This window comes from Lepus europaeus, chromosome 5 (genome assembly GCF_033115175.1).
Source record: "Lepus europaeus isolate LE1 chromosome 5, mLepTim1.pri, whole genome shotgun sequence".
Classification (NCBI taxonomy): Eukaryota; Metazoa; Chordata; class Mammalia; order Lagomorpha; family Leporidae; genus Lepus; species Lepus europaeus.
In genome coordinates, this window is record NC_084831.1 from 37,612,185 (window position 1) to 37,631,327 (window position 19,143).

Genomic DNA, 19,143 nt, shown 5'->3' on the forward strand with positions numbered 1-19,143 from the left:
TCTGAAGCCAGGAGCCTCCTCCAGGTCTCCCACATGGGTACAGGGGCCCAAGGGCATGGGCCATCTTCTACTGCTTTTTTCCCCAGGCCATAGCAGAGAGCTGGATGGAAAGTGGAGTAGCTGGGTCTCGAACCAGCGCTTCGAGCTGGTATGGGATGCCAGCACTTCAGGCCTGGGCATTAACCCACTGCGCACCACGGTGCCAGCCCCAAGTTCAATTTCAAAGTTGTTTGAACTCCTTAACAAAAGGTTTGCTTCTGCCAAGCTAGACCATGGTTCAGGGGTCAGACAGATCATGCTGTCAGTTCCCTTTGGTTCTCACTGTAACATACGTCTTTTCACTACAGCCATGGCCACAGAGCAGACAGGTAATAGCAGATGTGATGGGGCAGGGGCTGGGAAACTGCTATGCATGGCCAGACAATATGGTTTGTGACCTTGTGTGTGGTGAAGGAACTGGATAGTTTGATTTTTCTCTGACTGTGGCTGTGAACACTGGGCCTTGCATATTTAGCACAGAGACCCTTAGGGGTCCCTCTGCACCTGCTGGAACCAAGGCTCAGAGCATATGCTTAGAGGCAGGAGTTACTGAATAGTTCCAAGCTTCTGAGCCCAGGGACAAGTCACCCTCATTCGCACAGCTTTCCTTAGCCATGTGGGGAGGTGGCCAGTTGGAGCAAATAGAGACCTCTATTTCCATCTGACTCTGGCCTCTGCTTTTCATTGAGAAGTGACTGGCATGTGGCTGGTTTCTGTTTCTCTATAAAGAAGGGGGGAAAAAAACTCAGATGTGAAGAAGTATATTTGACAGAAGTTATGAAATCCATCCCTTGTTAGATTTGTTTCATTTTTGTCTTGGAATTGACCTGCTTTCTTGTATACAGCTTGCAGGACCCAACAGAGAGGTCAGAGAGAGCATCATGTTGGAGTGCCCTCCTACATGTCTCTGTCTCTGAGACTAGGTTCCAGCAGAGTTAGAATTTACACATGTTGGCTGCCTGGGTGGCATGAAGTTTGAGTCATGTGCATGTGGCATGGAACCCTGAGCTCCTCCTTACAGAACAGGGTAGGAAGAGCTGCTCAGGTTGGTGAAGGTTGGGGGAAGTGCTTCAGAAGGAGAAGGCCTGGCAAGATTTGTTCCTCATTTTTTTCTTCTTCTCCCCGTCCCATCCCTTTCCTGTCCCCTCCCCTGCCATAACTGTGAGACCTTAAACAAATTACCCAGATCTCTGAATCTTAGTTTTTTGTCTGCAAATTTTAATATGTACTTAAGTTCTAAAGATCCTCCATTGCTAATGTTCTAAGGTTCTGTAAGTAGCAGCAAATAAGTTTTTGTCTTGACTTCACCAGAGCAGACTATACCCCCAAGCTCTACAAGAAAGAATATTTTATATCACATCCCAGCCCAGGCAAAAAGATCACACGGCTATGTTACAAAACCTTCAGATCAGATACCTGCTTGATCTTTCTCCTCTACAGTAAAGCAAATAACTGTGATTCTTTGTGATGAGAACTTCGGGGGGCATCCTGTTGAGGGCAGCAGGAAGCCTCCCCCAAAGTCTCATACAGAGGCAAAGGTATGTCTCCTCCACCTGATTTCGTGAGGTACTGTCCCTGCTTGGCACACATTCTCATAGGCTGGTTTAATGGGTCCTGATGAATCCTAAGCAGCCAATAACTGTTTGCCATCAGTTGGGGCCCAGTTTGGACCCAGGTGGTAGAGTCCACCTGGAGGTCTATCCGTAGGCCTGGGAAGACCAAAGAGCCCTTTAATTGGAGCCTTCAAAAAAGGAAATAGCTTCATTTCAATGGCAATTCTGCCCTTGTGATGATGCCTGTAGCCGGTTTCCTCTCCTGTTGCTTCCAAAACCATAGAATTGTCTAACAAATGTTCTTATTTAAAGTCATGTGCCCTCCTTTGTAGTCAGGGATGTTTGTCTTTGCAGTGGAAAACACACAACAATAGATCCCACGTAGGAAAGATGTGAAAGTATGTTCTGGACCAAGCAGTACTGTTTGGAGACAAAGAGGAGCCCACCAGTGAATCAGCTGCCCTGCTCCCAAAGTGGTCATGGAAAGACAGGCAGGTCCTGGGCTCAGGGTGGGGACCTGTGGAAACTGCCTAATCTTTTTTTTCTTATGTAGGACTGATGGACGGCGCTGGTCTTTGGCCTCTTTACCTTCTTCAGGCTATGGAACTAACACGCCTAGCTCCACTGTCTCTGTAAGTAGCCAAAATATGGTCATACTTTCTTTCCCCTAAGGAATTACATCCCCCAGGGTTATTACTATATATCCTGTGTTGCAAAATGGTTCTCAATTTTTTCTCTAAGTCAAATTCAAACAGGTTGCTTGGGGATGGGCTTGAGTAGGGCAAAGGGCTGGTAACCCTTAACATCCATAGCCAGATCCATAAATGCCTTTGGAGAGGATGAACTAGTACCTTCTCTGTGTGTCCATTATTCCTAGTTGCATCAGAGGAGGGCTTGAGGATAGATTTTTGCTTTGTTAATGAGATCAGGCCTGGGGTCTCCCAAGCATGGTTTCCCTTCTTTCTGCAACCTTATTTTTGGAAATGTAGCTAAGAACAGATCATCCTTGCTGTGTCCCAAAGACCTATGGACCCTTCCCCTCCTTTGTTCACCTTTTTTTTTTTTTTCCTTCAAAAAAAGTAAGAATAGTTGTTAACTTGGTATCCTGGTTTGATGTGTATCAGTAAAAGACTAGACCTGTCTCTAAAACTTTTGCCTGTCTTTCTTTTAGCAAAGTCTTGAGCCTAAACACAACAGGTTGTGTGTTACTTGCTATTAGGCACAATGGATTCTAAAATGAGCTCTCCTCAATGTTTGATTAAAACCAGGATAATATGGTTGGTGAACAGTTTTGTAAAGGGCCAAACAGGAAGTGTTCCAGGCTTCACAGGCCATAGCTCTAATGATCTTATCCCCATCACTTGCAGCGTTCTTCAGGTTGCTCTGCTCAGTTTGTCCATAGTCTTGAATCCCAACCTCCTTTGACCTAGATTTTAATAAATCTCTCTAGAGATCTCATTGGTCTTTGGCAGCTGTTAAGCTTAAGATCTTTTCCTAATAAACACCCCTTTTCCAATAAGACTTTTTTTTTTTTAAATTTTTTTATTTTTTTAACAGGCAGAGTGGACAGTGAGAGAGACAGAGAGAAAGGTCTTCCTTTGCCATTGGTTCACCCTCCAATGGCTGCTGCGGCCGGCACACTGCAGCCGGCACACTGCAGCCGGCGCACCGCGCTGATCCAATGGCAAGAGCCAGGTGCTTCTCCTGGTCTCCCATGGGGTGCAGGACCCAAACACTTGGGCCATCCTCCACTGCACTCCCTGGCCACAGCGGAGAGCTGGTTTGGAAGAGGAGCAACCGGGACAGAATCCAGCACCCCGACTGGAACTAGAACCTGGTATGCCGGCGCCACTAGGTGGAGGATTAGCCTATTGAGCCACGGCGCCGGCTTCCAATAAGTCTTTACTTAGAAAAATGACATTTTTAGACTCAGTGTAAAAGTCAATATATGTGTGTGTCTATTTCTGTTCAGTAAATTTTCATGGACTCCACCTGTTCTAGCTTATTGTAGTACTTTAAAATACCAACTTTTCCTATCGTACTTTACCTTGGTATACCAGATTCATGTTAGGTGAGAATTCTTTTTTTGGCTTTGGTCTAAATCATTTATAAGAATGTAGCCAAGACAGAGCCCTGTAGTGACCTACTAGCTGTCTACAAGTTTGCACAGCATTCCATAGGAGAATCATGCACTGTTAGCCAAAAACAACGCTAATTTCTTACTTGGTATTGACCTTGTTGCAGCAGAGTTCTCTCAGTGTGGTGCTGCAGCTTCGACTTGAAATGGATTTAAATCTCCAAAGACCAGTGGAACTGTGCCAACAGTGTTTGGCTTGTCTGTTTTCTTAGCCAGTCCCGGAGCTGAAGGGGTTGCCACAGTGAGAGTTGCAGGTGTGGGATTCCTGCAGCAACGCCAGCACACTCCCTCCAGTGTTCTGTGTAGTTCTTGTCAGGAATCCTCAGGCAGTGGACCATGTTTAGAATTCATGATTATTATTTCAGGTCAAGTCTAATCTGCAGGTCCAGATCTAAAAGTAATTTTGCTCCCTGCTAGATGCCTTGCCTGCTGGTGTCTGAGAGTCCAGGCACAATCTCACACAGCCCTCACAGCCTCAGTGAAGCAGTCATCTGGATAACAGCCCCTAGGAAACGCTGTCTTCCAGGGTGGCTCTCCAGGCTATGCAAGGGAAAACCCAGGGGATGCCATTTGCCGTTGGGCATACCAAGAACATTCCCAAACCAAGAAGCACAATGTGGTGATTACTTCCTGTTCCAGTACCCGAGAACTTCACTGAAGGCAAAGGGTCCAAGCAGAATAACCTGCTTTTTACCACCTTAGGAGGCTCCTAGGTAGTTAGGGCTTCTCACAGCTTGTGAAAGTCTGGGTGCAACTCCAGCACAGCCGTGAAGCCTCTCATGTCCTTCCTTCCTCAGGGCCAAGGGCTCTGATGGGCTTAATGTGCAGCTGAGGGGATGGGGTGCTGGGAGGGAGAGGAGGATAGCTGTCAGCTTCCACAGCTGGAAGGCACCTGAACCTTTGCAGGCCTCCCCTGTTCCTGAACTGCCTCTGGCCTTGTCCTCAGTGCTGTTTGTAATGTCTTCCTCTGCAGTCATCATGCTCCTCACAGGAGAAGCTGCATCAGTTGCCTTTCCAGCCTACAGCTGATGAGCTGCACTTTCTGACGAAGCATTTCAGCACAGAGAGTGTACCAGATGAGGAGGGACGGCAGTCTCCAGCCATGCGGCCCCGCTCCCGCAGCCTCAGGTGAGGGCTGATCTCAGCTTGTGTGCATGGTACAGGGATCAGCACTTCTGTAAAGGGCCAAGATGTGACTATCGTAGACTGTCATACACCTCCAGCACGAATGCTCCATTCTGCCTGGGTGGGATGCAGTCATCCACAGATAATATATTAGCTTTATTGACAGAAGCAGGCAGCAGACCATACTTGGCCTGTAGGCTGTCACTTGCCAACCTTTGTGATAGTATATTCATGTCCAGTAGTACTCAAGCCCTTTTTGGCTTTTGGTGTAGCTCAAACTGTCACCCTCAGAGCTATCTGAAGATGCTGTCATGCAATCTGCCTCTCTTTTCCTTTAAAAGTACTTAGCAGTTCATATATAGTTAAGACTCCATTCAGTAGAAGGAGAGTAAAATATCAATTCTGATGGTTAACTGGCTACAGAACCCATAGGCCTAGGTAGAGGAACTAGGCCAGCTAAAATAGTTGCTTCTAGGGGTGGACATTGTGGCAGATTAAGCCACTGCTTGGGATACCCACGTCCCATATTGGAGTGCCATGTCCCAGCAATTCCATTTCTGATCCAGGTTCCTGCTAATAGTTCCTGCTAATACATTGCAAGGCAGCAGAAGATGGCTGAAGTGCTTGGGTCCTGCCCAAGGAAGTCCAGGCTCTAGCTTTGGCCTGACCTCACCCTGGCTGTTGCAGGCATTTGAATCTTCCAGTGAGATGGAATATATCTCCATTGGTCTCTGCCTCTCCCCCTCCTCCTGCCTTTTTTCTCCCTCTCTTTTCTCTCTCCCTTTCTCTCTCTCTCTCTGTCACTCTGCCTTTCTTTCTTTCTTTCTTTTTTTTTTTTTTTGGACAGGCGGAGTTAGACCATAAGAGAGAGAGAGAGAGAGAGAAAGGTCTTCCTTCCTTTGGTTCACCCCCCAAATGGCCGCTGCGGCCAGCGTGCTGTGCTGATCCAAAGCCAGGAGCCAGGTTCTTCCTCCTGGTCTCCCATCACTCTGCCTTTCAAGTAGATGAAAATAAATAAATAAACTTAGAATTGCTGATAATGACACAGATGTCTGATTTGGAGAAGACACTCATTTTTTTCTTTTAACATTTATTTATTTATTTGAAAGAGCTACAGAGGGAGAGGGAGAGATATATAGAGAGATCTTCCATCTGCTGGTTCACTCCCCAGATGACTAACAGCCAGTACTGAGCCAAGCTGAAGCCAGGAGCCAGGCACTTCATCTGGGTCTCTCAACATGGGCCTTAGAGGCTAAACCACTTGGGCCTTCCACCACTGCTTTCCTCAGGCCATTAGCAGAGAGCTGGATCAGAAGTGGAGCATCCAGGACAAGAACTGGTACCCATATGGGATGCTGGTATTGCTGACTTTACCCTGTACCTCACAATGCCAACCCCAAGACACTCATTTTAAATTAAATGCTTATCTGAATCTATCTCAAGTCTCGGCTTCACTTGGGTTTTCTCAATCAGACCAAATAGACCTTAACAGCTGATTTATCTTTGAATGCTTTTAATTGTCCATTCCCTTTAGCATTATCTGGTAATCTGTGCCAAAATTCCGGCTTAAGGAAATGGATGGAGATTAAAGGAGCATGGCTTTAATGGCTGAGTTCAGCTTTCCAGGGTCCCTGGGAAATAATAAATCAGTTGACCTATGCAGGGTAGTATCCCAGAGGAGTAACATCTCCCAGGATGAATGCCCTCGGGTAGCACCTTGAATGACAGAGCCAGAAGACTGGTTCAGGTTCAGAGACTGACGAAGATGGTGACTGGTATTTTAGTGCAAAAGCTCAAAAACACAGATAAGTGAGTGTGGAGCCCCGTGCCTTCCTTTGTCTCATGGAGGAACGCCTAAATCTTGGTGGGCTCCACAGCCCACACAGAGGAAAGGGGATGGGTGCCCATTAGGCTAGTGGAGACTGAGAGGATCGGCAATGCTCAGGGGAAATTCCTGCTGTATTGCTTTTAAAGACTTAGTACTGTGCACCAGCACAGAGCCAGAACATGACCCAGTCCTTAGAGAAGGGCCCAGAGGAACAGTTCCTGGCCCAGCTGGGATCACTTGTCAGGACACTAAATTAATCAAAACCCAACTATCCAACTGTGTAGCTCAAAATTTGAAGTCCTTTAAGGAGATAGAATCACACATGGGCCAGAAGGGAAGACTTAGGTTATTAGGGAATATAATAAATTAAGACTGAAAACACACTGTCTACCTTCAGTGGAAGACCAAATGTGTAACTCAGTGTAGGCTGGGTCGACTTCCTTCATGCCAGATCAGAGTCTAAGTTAGCCTCATTGGCTGCAGCTAGTTTGGGAAAATAGTTGTAGATGTAGTCTTCCTTTGGTTGCTTTGGTGGTAGTTTGACTTAATAGGATTCCTGGGACATGCTGTGATATACCCAGTCCCATTGGCCAGAACTGGAGGATGCCAAGTCCTGCTCTGGGGAGGCCATCCTAGGAAAGCACCAGTGGGTTTGACGGTAGGCCACCTTTTCAGGCCTTGGCAGAAGTCTTTGTGAAAGGCAAACTGATTGCAGGAAGGTAGCCCAGCTCCAGATGGCACCATTTTTAACTGAACTAGGTACCCTGGGAGCTATCGGAATAAAGAAGGCCCCAGAAATCAGCACTTGCTAAGGTGGACGTGTGTGGGCATTGGAGACTGCGGGAGGACTGGGACTCAAGGGGTGGCCATTTTTCTCCTTGACAGTTTCAAAGCACTAAATTACACAATTTTTTCTTTCTTATTCAGTCCTGGACGGTCCCCAGTTTCCTTTGACAGTGAAATAATAATGATGAATCATGTGTACAAAGAAAGATTCCCCAAGGTAAGGATCCATTTAAAAGGACACGGGTAATGTCCCCAAGGACTGCTGCCCATGGCTGGCCCCAGTGGGAAGACTGGAGTGAAAGAAGAAGGTGCTGCCTCCTGTGGAAAAGGAGAAGAAGGGTGGAAAGTCACCACCCAGAAGGAGGATACAGCACCAGGGCTCCCAGACTGCTGGAAGGCCGGAGGCAGGTGGCAGGAGGCAGTGGGCACTCTACTTGCAGAGCCTCTGCCTCTGCACTCCCTGGAGGGAGTGGTGTCTAGCGGGGAATGTCAGAGACATCTGCCCTGTGTACAAGGGGAGGAGAGGACTGGGAACCTGGTTTCTCACCTTGCCAGCAGGCCCCTCTGTCAGAGGCCCCGCCCTCTGGGAGCACCCACATTCCATCAGGTTTCTGAGTAGTGCCTCATTACCCAGATAGAAGGCCAGAGGGTGCAGTCAGAGGTCTCAGAGCTGCTTCCAGTGGCAGGGTCTGCTCTGGCCACAGGAGAGCGGGAGGGAGGAAGGCGGGTTGCTGTCCTGAGAGTGAGAAATCATCCTCACAACTCCGGTTGTGTGTAGAACTGGGACCTGGCTTCCCATTTGCACTTCTTTGAGCACCACACACCTATGGAGCGACCTCCTGCAGAACACAGCTCTGTCTGTGGGACAACAGTGGGCGGCAAGAGCATGCGCTGGCCCCCTGTCTTGCATGCAGACCTCCTGGATCTGTCTGTCCATCTCTGACTGGGAATAGAGGCGTGGCTTCCTGGTCCTCTGGCTGCCCCCTGCCGCACAATGGCTTAGGGGCATGCTGTGAAGCCCCTGTGCTTGGCTTTCTTGACATTCACAGTGTCATATTATCCTTTTATGTTGTGTGTTTTTGTTTGTTAAGCATGTCACACACACAAACAACACGTGCATGGGTTCACACATATGTATACATTTGCCCAAACACACATTGGAAATCAGAAAACACCACTTGGTGGCAAAGGAAGACAGACTCCTACGTAGGCAGCTGTGAACTTACTCACTGAAGAGCATTTGTCATTTTGTCATGCCTGACTGCACAGTTAGGTCCACAAGAGGCTTCTGAGCCAGATCTCCAGTCTGCGCTGGTGGGGATCCCGGCCAAGGCCATGTTCCTAGCCATAGCCTCCTCCCATTTCATCTTGTCTTGTGTGGCCAGGCGGGTTCACACCTTCAGTGAACACTCTGAGCATCTGCTTAGCTCTATTAAACAGGTCCTAAGGTTAAGTAAGAGCAATGTGAGATGAGTAAAATTAACTTAAAGAATGGCCCAGTCCAGAGAAGGGGTTAGAAAACAGGAATGCTTGCACACTCAAGTTTACACAGTCAGGAGGTCTGGTGCGAGCACAGAGAAAAGAAAATCCCCATCCGCTGGGGCATGAAAGACTTCCCAGAGGAGAGGTGATGCTTGGGCTGAGACGCCAAGCAGGACCAGGAGCTGACCAGGCAGACTCAGCCTCAGAGAGGGGAGAGCACAGACGTAGGCAGAAGCATGGAACAGGGAAGAAGAACAGCAAACTTCTGCGTCCTGAGAGTAAAAGAACGTATGCTATGGGGAGTGATAGGAGACAGGCAGCGCCAGCTCCCGGTGGGCCTGGAATGTGACACTGAGGCACTTTGACTTCACCCAAAGGTGACCTTTGCATGTTTCCAGGCATCAGATTTCCAACAAGTAGCAGTAGGAAACCAGGATCACAGGGAGCCATCCCGTCCATAGGCTGTTACCATGTCCTTTAGGTTTAGTGCAGCTGGCCTGGAACTGGAAAGAAAGTGTCACTTTTCTTGCTTTTATTGCCAGGCCACTGCACAAATGGAAGAACGACTAGCAGAGTTCATTGCCTCCAATACTCCAGACCACGTGCTGCCCCTGGCAGATGGAGCCCTGAGCTTTATTCATCATCAGGTGATCGAGATGGCCCGGGACTGCTTGGATAAATCTAAGAGTGGCCTCATTACTTCACACTACTTCTATGAACTTCAAGAGAATTTGGAGAAGCTTCTGCAAGATGTGAGTGTCTTTTGCAGGGGCTCCTGTGAAACATCTATGTGGTGGTCCCAAACTGGGATCAGGGATCAAAGGTGTTCCAGTCATCCCTGCCCGTGTGCCGCCACCACCACATCTCCTTGGTGATGTCCAGAAGCCTCCCCCCGACCGCCGGGTGTGGAGCTGAAGGGCTTAAATTCCTCCCCAGTTACTGCCTTACTGAGAGAGGCCTGCTTGATACCAGAGGAAATCAATTTTTAAAAAGGGGCCCATTTTCTTAATTCAAAGCTATATTATTCTACCTGAGGCTCCAGCATTGGTAGAATTATGTATTTGACTAGGAAATTGGTTATCCAAAGCCAAAAGTGGTCCCCATGGCTGCGGTGGGCCCTCTTTTGCTAGAAATACTACTTTAAGCAGAGCCTTCCAACTGTTCGTCTCAGCCAAGCTTTGCCTTGGTGTGGTGAGTTCTCTAGTGGGAGACTTCTCTGTTTAGAGACCTGACCCACTCCAGTGTAAGGTGAAAAAAATCCAGCCACGGCCGTGATCAGAGCATACATTGCATTATCAAGTCCTCCGTGCTCTAGTGCTTGCTTTGCTGTCAGCCTCTCAAATAAGTGGTCCAATGCCTTCCTGCTAAGGTCGCAGTTGACCCATATTGCACTTTTAGCACAGTTTGTGGGTGAGGGGATGCATCTGTCTCTCCAGGGCTCTTTATGCCCCTTTTCGACTCCTGACACATGACCTCTTTGTAGAATAGTAGCAATTGAGCTGAGAGCCAGGGCTGGTAATCAAACAGGACTGCAGTGTGTTAGAAAGATGGGCAGGTGTTGTGGCACAGTGGGTTAAGCCACTGCTTGAGACTCCTGCATCCAATATCCCTGTGCCTGTTTGAGTCCCTGCTACTCCTCTGCTTTCTGCTAATGTGGATAGGAAGGCAGCTGGTGATGCTCCAAGTTCTTAGATCCTTGCCACCCACATGGCAGACATGGGAGAGCTGGATGGAGTTCTAGGCTCCTGACTTCCTGAAGAGTGAACCAGTGGGTAAAATCTCTCTTTCTCTCTCTGTGTGTGTGTGTCCGTGTGTGTCCCTCTCTCTGTCACTGTGCTTTCCAAATAAATAAATGACTGATTATTGCTGTCAGATGGTGGAATATTTGTCATAGTGGAAAATTTGTCATATGTAAAAGATAGCAGACTGTTCTCTTTACTCTTTAAAGACATAAAACTAGCCCAATGGGAAGGAGTTAAACTGAGACAGGGCTTGATTAAACAAGTATAAAAGTACTTTTTTAAAAAAATATTTATTTATTTGAAAGTCAGAGTTACACAATGAGATAAGGAGAGGCAGAGAGAGAGAGGTCTTCCATCCACTGGTTCACTCCCCAATTCGCCTCAATGGCTGCAGCTGTGCCAATCCGAAGCCAGTAGCTTCTTCTGGGTCTCCCACGAGGGTGCAGGGGCTCGAGAACTTGGGCCATCTTCTACTGCTTTCCCAGGCCATCTCAGAGAGCTGGATCAGAAGTGGAGCAGCTGATCTCAAACTGGCGCCCATATGGGATGCTGGCACTGGCGGCTTTACCCGTTACACCACAGCACCGGCCCCAAAAGTACTCCCTTCTATAGAAATGTCTTTTTCTGATTGCAAAAGTAATATTTGAATTCAAGCATCGTATAAATAAGACTTTAGAAACCCAAAGTCCCATGAAAATCAGCTGTTTGTTTCTGCTCAAGAATTCCTTTCTAACAGTTCCCAGCAATGGGCAGGGGTGCCCTAGAGACCTTTAGGAGTCAGGAATCAGCTAAAGGGTTCGTGTGGAGAGCTACCCCACCCACACCCTGGGTTTCTTGCATGTCTAAGGTTAATCTTCTAGCTTGCTAAAGTCAGAGGCCTGCCCAAAACTTTCATACATTTTCTCAGACTAACTGCCCCTGAGGATAGGGAGAACACTGAGTTCAGAGCAGGCTTGCTCATCTGCTCCTTCATTTGCTAGGCTCTGGGAATGCAGGAAAACATTCGAGCATGCTCTGTCTCAGGCAGTTGACTGGGTTACAGGCCCATCAACACATATTTACAATAAAATAGCACCTGTACACTACACTGAGTGCTTTATATGAATGATCTTCTCCCATTGATGGTTGTACAGTGTGACTGGGGAGCACTAAATTGAGGGAAGTTCTGAGTGCAGGGGAGGGTGTGCTGACTGTATGTGGAAAGGTTAGGGAAGGTTGACTCTTGGCAAGTAGCAGGAGGTAACTAAACCACGGAAACAAGATGAATAGCTTCTCAGCAGTGTACAGGGACTTCGTACATTCAATTAGAGTTGAAGGAGGCCTGCAGGAGAAGGTTGGTAGATCAATTTAAGGAGTTAGACTAGGGACCAGATGATGAAGGACCTTGAGAGAATCTATAGATTTTATCATGAGGGTAATAGGGTATTAGTCAATGGTGTTAAATTGGAAAATGACATGATCACATTTGCACTCAAAATAGTAAAAATGATTAGCATTTGGGGCTGGTGCTGTGGCGGAGCTGGTAAAGTTGCTGCCTGCAGTGCTGGCATCCCATATGGGCTCTGGTTCAAGTCCTGGCTGCTCCACCTCCAGCTCTCTGCTATGGCCTGGGAAAGCAGTAGAAGATGGCCCAAGTGCTTGGGCCCCTGCACCCACATGGGAGACCCAGAAGAAGCTCTTGGCTCTTGGCTTCAGATCGGCACAGCTCCAAGCCATTGCAGCCATCTGGGGAGTGAACCACCAGATGGAAGATCTCTCTCTCTCTCTCTCTCTCTCTCTCTCTCTCTCTCTGCCTCTGCTTCTGGCTCTCTGTAACTCTGCCTTTCAAATAAATAAATAAATCTTTAAAAAAAAATGACTAGCATTCATAAAGCACTTAATGCATGCTAGGTACTATGTTATCTTATTTTTCAAATTAACTCTTTATAGCGAGTCTGTAACGAAGGTGCTAGTATTTACACATGAGGAAACTGAAACTTTATAAAAGGCTGAGTTAGCCATAAGTAAGTAATTTCTTAAGTAGCAGAGCTAGAACCCAAACTCCAGTTTATCTTAATATTCCAGAGCCCAAGATCATATATTTTCAAATACTTAGTACACAAACACTGACTGAAACCTACTATATAAGAGGCACTGTGCAAGGCCTAGTGTGTGAGGGAAGAGAAAAAGAAAAACACTGCCTCTCTACTTCCGTGGCCCTGTGGTGTAGCTAAAGAGGTCATTATACAACATGGTAGGACCATGTGATATGAGCACAAAGCTAGGAGAACCTGGAAAAGGCAGCAGCTTCTTTTTGTACATATGTATGTGTGTATGTGTGTGTGTGTGTGTGTGTATGGTGGGGCCAAGGGGACTTAGACAAGACTTCACAGAGTACGTGATGTTTGGGCTAAGTCTTAAAAACAAACAGAATTTTACCAACTGCTCAGCCTTTCTTTTTGTTTCATAACCAATATTTTAAATACATTTGTAAAAAATATTTATTTATTTATTTATTTGAAAATCAGATCGAGAGAGGGATGTCTTCCATCTGCTGGTTCACTCCCTGGATGGCCAGCACTGGGCCAGGCTGACGCCAGGCGCTTATCTGGGTCTCCCATATGGGTGGCAGGAGCCCAAATACTTGGGTCATCTTTTGTTGTTTTTCCCAGGTCTTTAACATGGGGCTAGATTGGAAGTGGAGCAGTGGGGATACGAACCGGTACCCATATCGGATGCCAACATCACAGACAGTAGCTTTACCTACTATGCCACAACACCAGCCCCTGAAATGAATTTTTTTTTTCAGCTTCAATTCAGTTTATTGTGAAACTACTGAAATGAATTTTTAAAAGGGTCCTCATTTGCTATTCACTACTCACTCTTCTGCTCTCTAGTTTCCCTTCCCACCACACACTGAAACTGTTCAGGCAAAAGTCATCAAGGACTTAAATGGTCAGTGCCAAATCCCATGGTCTCAGCACTCACCTTTCTTCCCCTCCCCACAGAACACAGTGGATGCCTCTTCTTGAACCTTTCTCCCAGCTGTCAGTGTTGCTGCCTCTTCACGAGTTCCTTCTCTGCCTGTCTTAAATGCTGGGGTTTTCACAGGGATCATCCCGAGTGTCCTTTGCCCTCTCTTTCCTTTCTCTGAAAACCCCTCCCTGATGAGCTTTGTCTGCTTCCATGGCTTCAGTTGGCATCCTCGTGTTGAGGACTCATCCTCACTGGTCTCCTGACTCCAGGTCAGTACAGTTGGATTCCATAGTTGTGGATTCAACCAATTGCAGATCAGAACTGTTCGGGGCAGGGGGTGCTGTACTAAGCCTGTACAGACTTTTTTTCATGTCATTATTCCCTTAGCAATACAGTTTAATAACAATTTCCAAAGCATTTATATTATTACATGTATTTGGTATTATGAATGAAATCTAGAGATGGTTTAAAGTGTGCAAGAGAATGTGCACAGCTTGTATGCAAATGCTACAACCTCTTCTCTAAGGGACTTGGGCAGCCACAGGTTTGAGTGTCTGAGGGAGCTCTGGAACCAGTCCCCATGGATACTGAAAACAGCTGAACTCTAGCTGCCCCTAGAACGCCTCCACTTTGAATTCCTTACATTGTCTTCCTTGGAGGTACTAGAAGTCTGAGTCAGTGTGGCTTAAGCAGTAAAGGGAAACTGATAAGGATAGAAAGGTGGCTCTTAGAGACTTAGAAAGGAACACGGGCAGAAGCTGGGGAGCTCAGCACATGTTCCTTCTCCTTTCCTCATCTCTGTTGTTCTCTGTGCTGCTTTTTCTTTATCTCTATGACAGATACGCCTTCCCTTTTCATCCAGGTGTAGACTATAGAGTTTGACTACACCGTGTAAAAAAAAAGAAGAAGAAAAAAATAGCCGTCTTTCAGGGCCGGTGCTGTGGCGCAGCAGGTTAATGCCCTGGCCTGAAGCGCCGGCATCCTATATGGGTGCTGATTCAAGACCCAGCTGCTCCACTTTCCATCTGGCTCTCTGCTATGGCCTGGGAAAGCAGTGGAAGATGGCCCAAGTGCTTGGGCCCCTGCACCCACGTGGGAGACCCGGAAGAAGCTCCTGGCTCCTGGCTTCAGATCGGTGCAGCTCCAGACATTGTGGCCATCTGGAGGGTGAACCATCAGATGGAAGACCTCTCTCCTCTCTTCTCCATCTCTCTGCCTCTCCTCTCTCTGTGCAACTCTGACTTTCAAAGTAAAATAAATAAATCTTTAAAAAAAAATAGCTGTCTTTCTATCCATTTTCAAATTCCTGGCTACATAATCCCCATTGGCCAGCTGTTGGAGGTGTGAGGGAAGGTTTATATAAATATAAACCATATTTATACCATACAGTATAAATATGGTTCTTCCTGGAAGCCAGAGCAGTGCTCAGAATAAGAGAAAGACTCTGGGCCTCCCAGGTACCTGAGAGAGGGTCCCGTGTAGGTGCCCCCAAGTCTGCACATCCAAAACTGCACTGTCTTTTCTGCCCCAGTATCCTGTCTCTAAAACCAAATGTAATGTGTTCTTTGCATATCCTTACTTAAGCTGCTTATCTTCTAATGAATGGAGTCACTGAAATTTCCTTGAAATTGAACTTGCCGTTACCTTCTATTCCCTCAGGTCTGCCTCTGAAATGGCTCAAGTCTGTCCATTTGTCGCCATCCTCACTGTCTGGACTTGTGCCTTTTACACCTGCATTCTTACAGTGATCTTTCCTGGGTTTTCCTGCCTTTGGGCGTGCCATCAATAGTGCATTCTCTCTACTGCAGAGGGGGACTTCCTGAAATGCCATCTTGCCACTCTTCAGCTGTGACTCCTTCCTGCTCCTTACAGTCCATCCGGGGCAGGAAGTGAACATCAGTGAAGGATCCATTGAGCAGAGCGCCTGAGCTAGGGACTGGGAGGGGTGTGTGTGAATGAACCGTGTCAGAGGAGCAGGTAAAGCTGTGCTTCTGCAGTTCTGAAGCTCAGATAGTTCCCAAGGAGCAAGTTTGCTCCCCTGCCCAGCTGACGGGCCTCTCGGAGTACTTGGCTTTGCAGAGCTCCCTGCACTGCCAGTTTCTCCCCAAAGGGCTCTGCTCAGCCCCACCACATCAGGCCAAGAGATTGCTTCAGCGCCCCTTGTCTCTTCTGCAGGCTCACGAACGCTCAGAGAGCTCAGAAGTGGCTTTTGTGATGCAGCTAGTGAAAAAGCTGATGATGGTCATCGCCCGCCCGGCCCGCCTGCTGGAATGCCTGGTGAGTGGACTCTGGGAAGGTTGGAGCAGAGCTGGGGAATTGTAGAGGAAACATGTTGCCGGCAGCAAAGCTCTGGTCTCACTCACTGCTGGTTCCCTTATTCCTATGCGACTGGCAAACTTTGGGGATTAGACAGACCGCCGTGCGGACAAACGGATGGTCCCATGGGGTATGACAGGGGAGAGTATTGGTCTGGCCCAGCCCTACCCTGACCAGACCCCAGATCAGTGGCGGCCTTGAGACAGGGGCACTGAGAGGCGAAGGCCTAGTTTAGTTTGTAGAAATCAAGTCCATCATTTAATCTCACATCTGCACTTCTGAGTAGCTACTTCTTGCTCGACACTGGAGATACACACATGAAGAAAGCATGTTTCTGATCTCAGGATATCTCCTCTTTAGTGGAGTTAGGGAGTCTTAAGTCACATGGGCATGAAATAATCAGTACAAATATATTACAAGAAGTTCTGCCACTGAGGCCAGCACGAGGTGCAGAAGGAACCTGGTGAACGGAGTGCTTTAGGCCTCCTTGAAATTTCAGTGTGAACTCCCTGGGGGACATGAGACTCATTCAGATGTCCTGAAGGGTGAGTGGAAGTTTGCCAGGTGAGACGCATTGGGAATGGCATTTGATGGAGTACAGGATGTTTGAGGGATACACCTGGATGGTACAGGATCGTAGAGGATGGTGATTTCTCGGCTCGGGTTTGGATTGTCCTAAGGCCACCTGGAGCCTCCAGAAAGCGACAGGGTCAGATTTACTCTTTTCTTTTTTTTTTTTTCTTTCTTTTTTTTTGACAGGCAGAGTGGATAGTGAGAGAGAGAGACAGAGAGAAAGGTCTTCCTTTTGCCGTTGGTTCACCCTCCAATGGCCGCTGCGGCCAGCGCATCGCGCTGATCCGAAGCCAGGAGCCAGGTGCTTCTCCTGGTCTCCCATGCGGGTGCAGGGCCCAAGGACTTGGGCCATCCTCCACTGCCTTCCCGGGCCATAGTAGAGAGCTGGCCTGGAAGAGGGGCAACCGGGATAGAATCCGGCGCCCCAACCGGGACTAGAACCCGGTGTGCCGGCGCCACAAAGCAGAGGATTAGCCGGCCAGATTTACTCTTTTCTTAACCAGCTTTATCAAGATACATTTCACATCCCGTAGAATATGTTGTATGTAAATTGTATGTACATTACATGTAAATGTTGTGATGCAGTTCTCCAAAATAGAACAGAGGGGATAGAAGCAGGGTTCAAATGAGAGGCTAGGGTTGGGATCCAGAGAGAGCCCTCCCCTAGGAACGTGAATCCATGGCTAGGTAGGGGCTTGGAATCAGGCCTGGATTTGATTGCTGGTTTTCTGTTCCTTCCTTCCTCTGTGCCCATGGACAAGTCAGTCCACCCTTGTGAGCCTTAATTTCCCCACCAAGGTCAAAGAATTGTTCTAAGTGCCCACAGTAGGGCACTTGGTAGACACTTAGTAAATGAGACCTTCCATCACTATGTACAAAGACTGTACTATGTTGAACATTTGGAGCTCCAGCCCCTGGCACCCAGGAGGTATGCAGTTATACCTCTGCGACTGTGAGCTAAAGCTCTAATGAACTGTAATTAAGTGTGTACCAGGACTGCTCTGGATTGGACATCTGAACACACCTGATGATGCCGTCTGGCTGGCGGAAGGCTTGGGCCCAGGTGAAAAGGCTGAGCACTCTTGAAACCAAAAGCTCTGGTCCTCATTGCTGTGAAGATAGCATATGCTTAGGATGTCCAATCCGGAGGTGACCTGTTAGACAGCTTTGTCCCCATTCTTGTGGTCACAGGATCATGTTGTTCCTGGGTATTCAGACCAAAGAGATAGCAGTCTTCACTTGTGTTTCTCACCACTACCTCTCTCCCCTGGTATAGGAGTTTGACCCTGAAGAGTTCTACCACCTCTTAGAAGCAGCTGAGGGTCACGCCAAAGAGGGACATGGGATTAAATGTGACATTCCCCGCTACATCGTCAGCCAGCTGGGCCTCACACGGGATCCCCTCGAGGGTGAGCATGCTGTCAGGGGGCTGCAAAGAGACCCTACTGCCTAAGGGCGAGAGACCACTTGGAGAAGAAGGACTTTCCAGGATGCAGTCACATGGCATCAGGGCCTCAGGACTGTGGGAGGCACCTGTGGTCTCTGTCATCAGTGCCATTAGCATTGTCGCTCACATCTGCCTGATATATCCCAGCCTGTGTTGCCTTGGGCCCAGCTGAGTTGGCTTTAGAGCCTCAAGTCAAAAGAACTCAACAACAAAGGTGCACAGTCGTGTTTTCCAAAGCGATCACTTCTGCATACTTGCTTCTGCTGCTGGTCTCACAGAGATCCTCCGACATCTTTGCAGTGGTCCAGTTCAGGGCTTTAGAGGGTATCTCCATTCTTGTGGGCCTTGTGCCAAGCCCCCAGGTGGACTGTGGGCTTCAGGCCCTGGTTGGTACTGCCCTGCTGTTTCCTTCCCTTCTTCCTAGCCCCATTCCACAAAGTAGGCAGCAAACGGGGAGTGATAAACCCAGTCTTTATCCAGTCTTCCAGTCCCGAGTTTGATAACTGCTTTTATAGAATCTGCTTTATGAATGGCACTGAACTTCTAGAAGTAGGGGTAGCAACAGTATTTGGCTTGTTGACTGGTAGAAAAGCTGTGCCTAGAGTCACAGGACTGGATTTGCATCCCAGGCTGATGGAGAAAGCATCCATGCCTGCTCCACCTGCACATCATGTGATCTGAGGGTCTGATGAGATGCCTGACGTTGCCACGCACACTTTTCTCTTGTATCCTTGCTTTGTTTCTAGAAATGGTCCAGTTGAGCAGCTATGACAGTCCTGACACTCCAGAGACAGATGATTCCGTCGAGGTAAAAACCCGGAGCCCCAGTCCTGGAGGCTGAGCCCCAGGGCCCTGAATTCTCTTAGAGTATCTGCAGGAGAGCTGGCTCTCGGCCCTGAGAGTCCATTCAGCTCCTGAGAAAATGGGCCACAGCTTGCCCAAGAGTACGGGCCCAGAGGAGCATGCCCGCCTCCTGCCCGTTTCTTGTCTTCCAGGGCCGTGGAGCATCTCTGCCATCTAAAAAGACACCTTCTGAAGAGGACTTCGAAACCATTAAGCTCATCAGCAATGGCGCCTATGGGTAAGTGCAGGGCTCAGGGTGTGGCTGGAACTGGAGCAGAGTCAGGGCGTGCTGTCTTCCTCTGGAAGAGTGGAATGCC

The 19,143-nt window shown here is 48.0% G+C and overlaps 1 protein-coding gene across 9 annotated transcripts in view; it reads left to right on the forward strand.

The window, feature by feature from the left end:
- Nucleotides 1-19,143, forward strand: part of MAST2 (microtubule associated serine/threonine kinase 2) — a 220,007-nt gene that overhangs the window by 189,918 nt on the left and 10,946 nt on the right. For 6 of the 9 annotated variants that reach the window (XM_062191219.1, XM_062191220.1, XM_062191223.1 and 3 more), the window contains 9 exons: nt 348-368; nt 2,146-2,224; nt 4,703-4,857; nt 7,610-7,685; nt 9,493-9,702; nt 15,823-15,924; nt 17,813-17,945; nt 18,730-18,791; nt 18,979-19,064. In XM_062191219.1, the coding sequence (XP_062047203.1) occupies nt 348-368; nt 2,146-2,224; nt 4,703-4,857; nt 7,610-7,685; nt 9,493-9,702; nt 15,823-15,924; nt 17,813-17,945; nt 18,730-18,791; nt 18,979-19,064 (924 nt within the window). The remainder of the gene's footprint in view (nt 1-347; nt 369-2,145; nt 2,225-4,702; nt 4,858-7,609; nt 7,686-9,492; nt 9,703-15,822; nt 15,925-17,812; nt 17,946-18,729; nt 18,792-18,978; nt 19,065-19,143) is intronic. The other 3 variants (XM_062191222.1, XM_062191225.1, XM_062191226.1) reach the window with 1 other exon arrangement.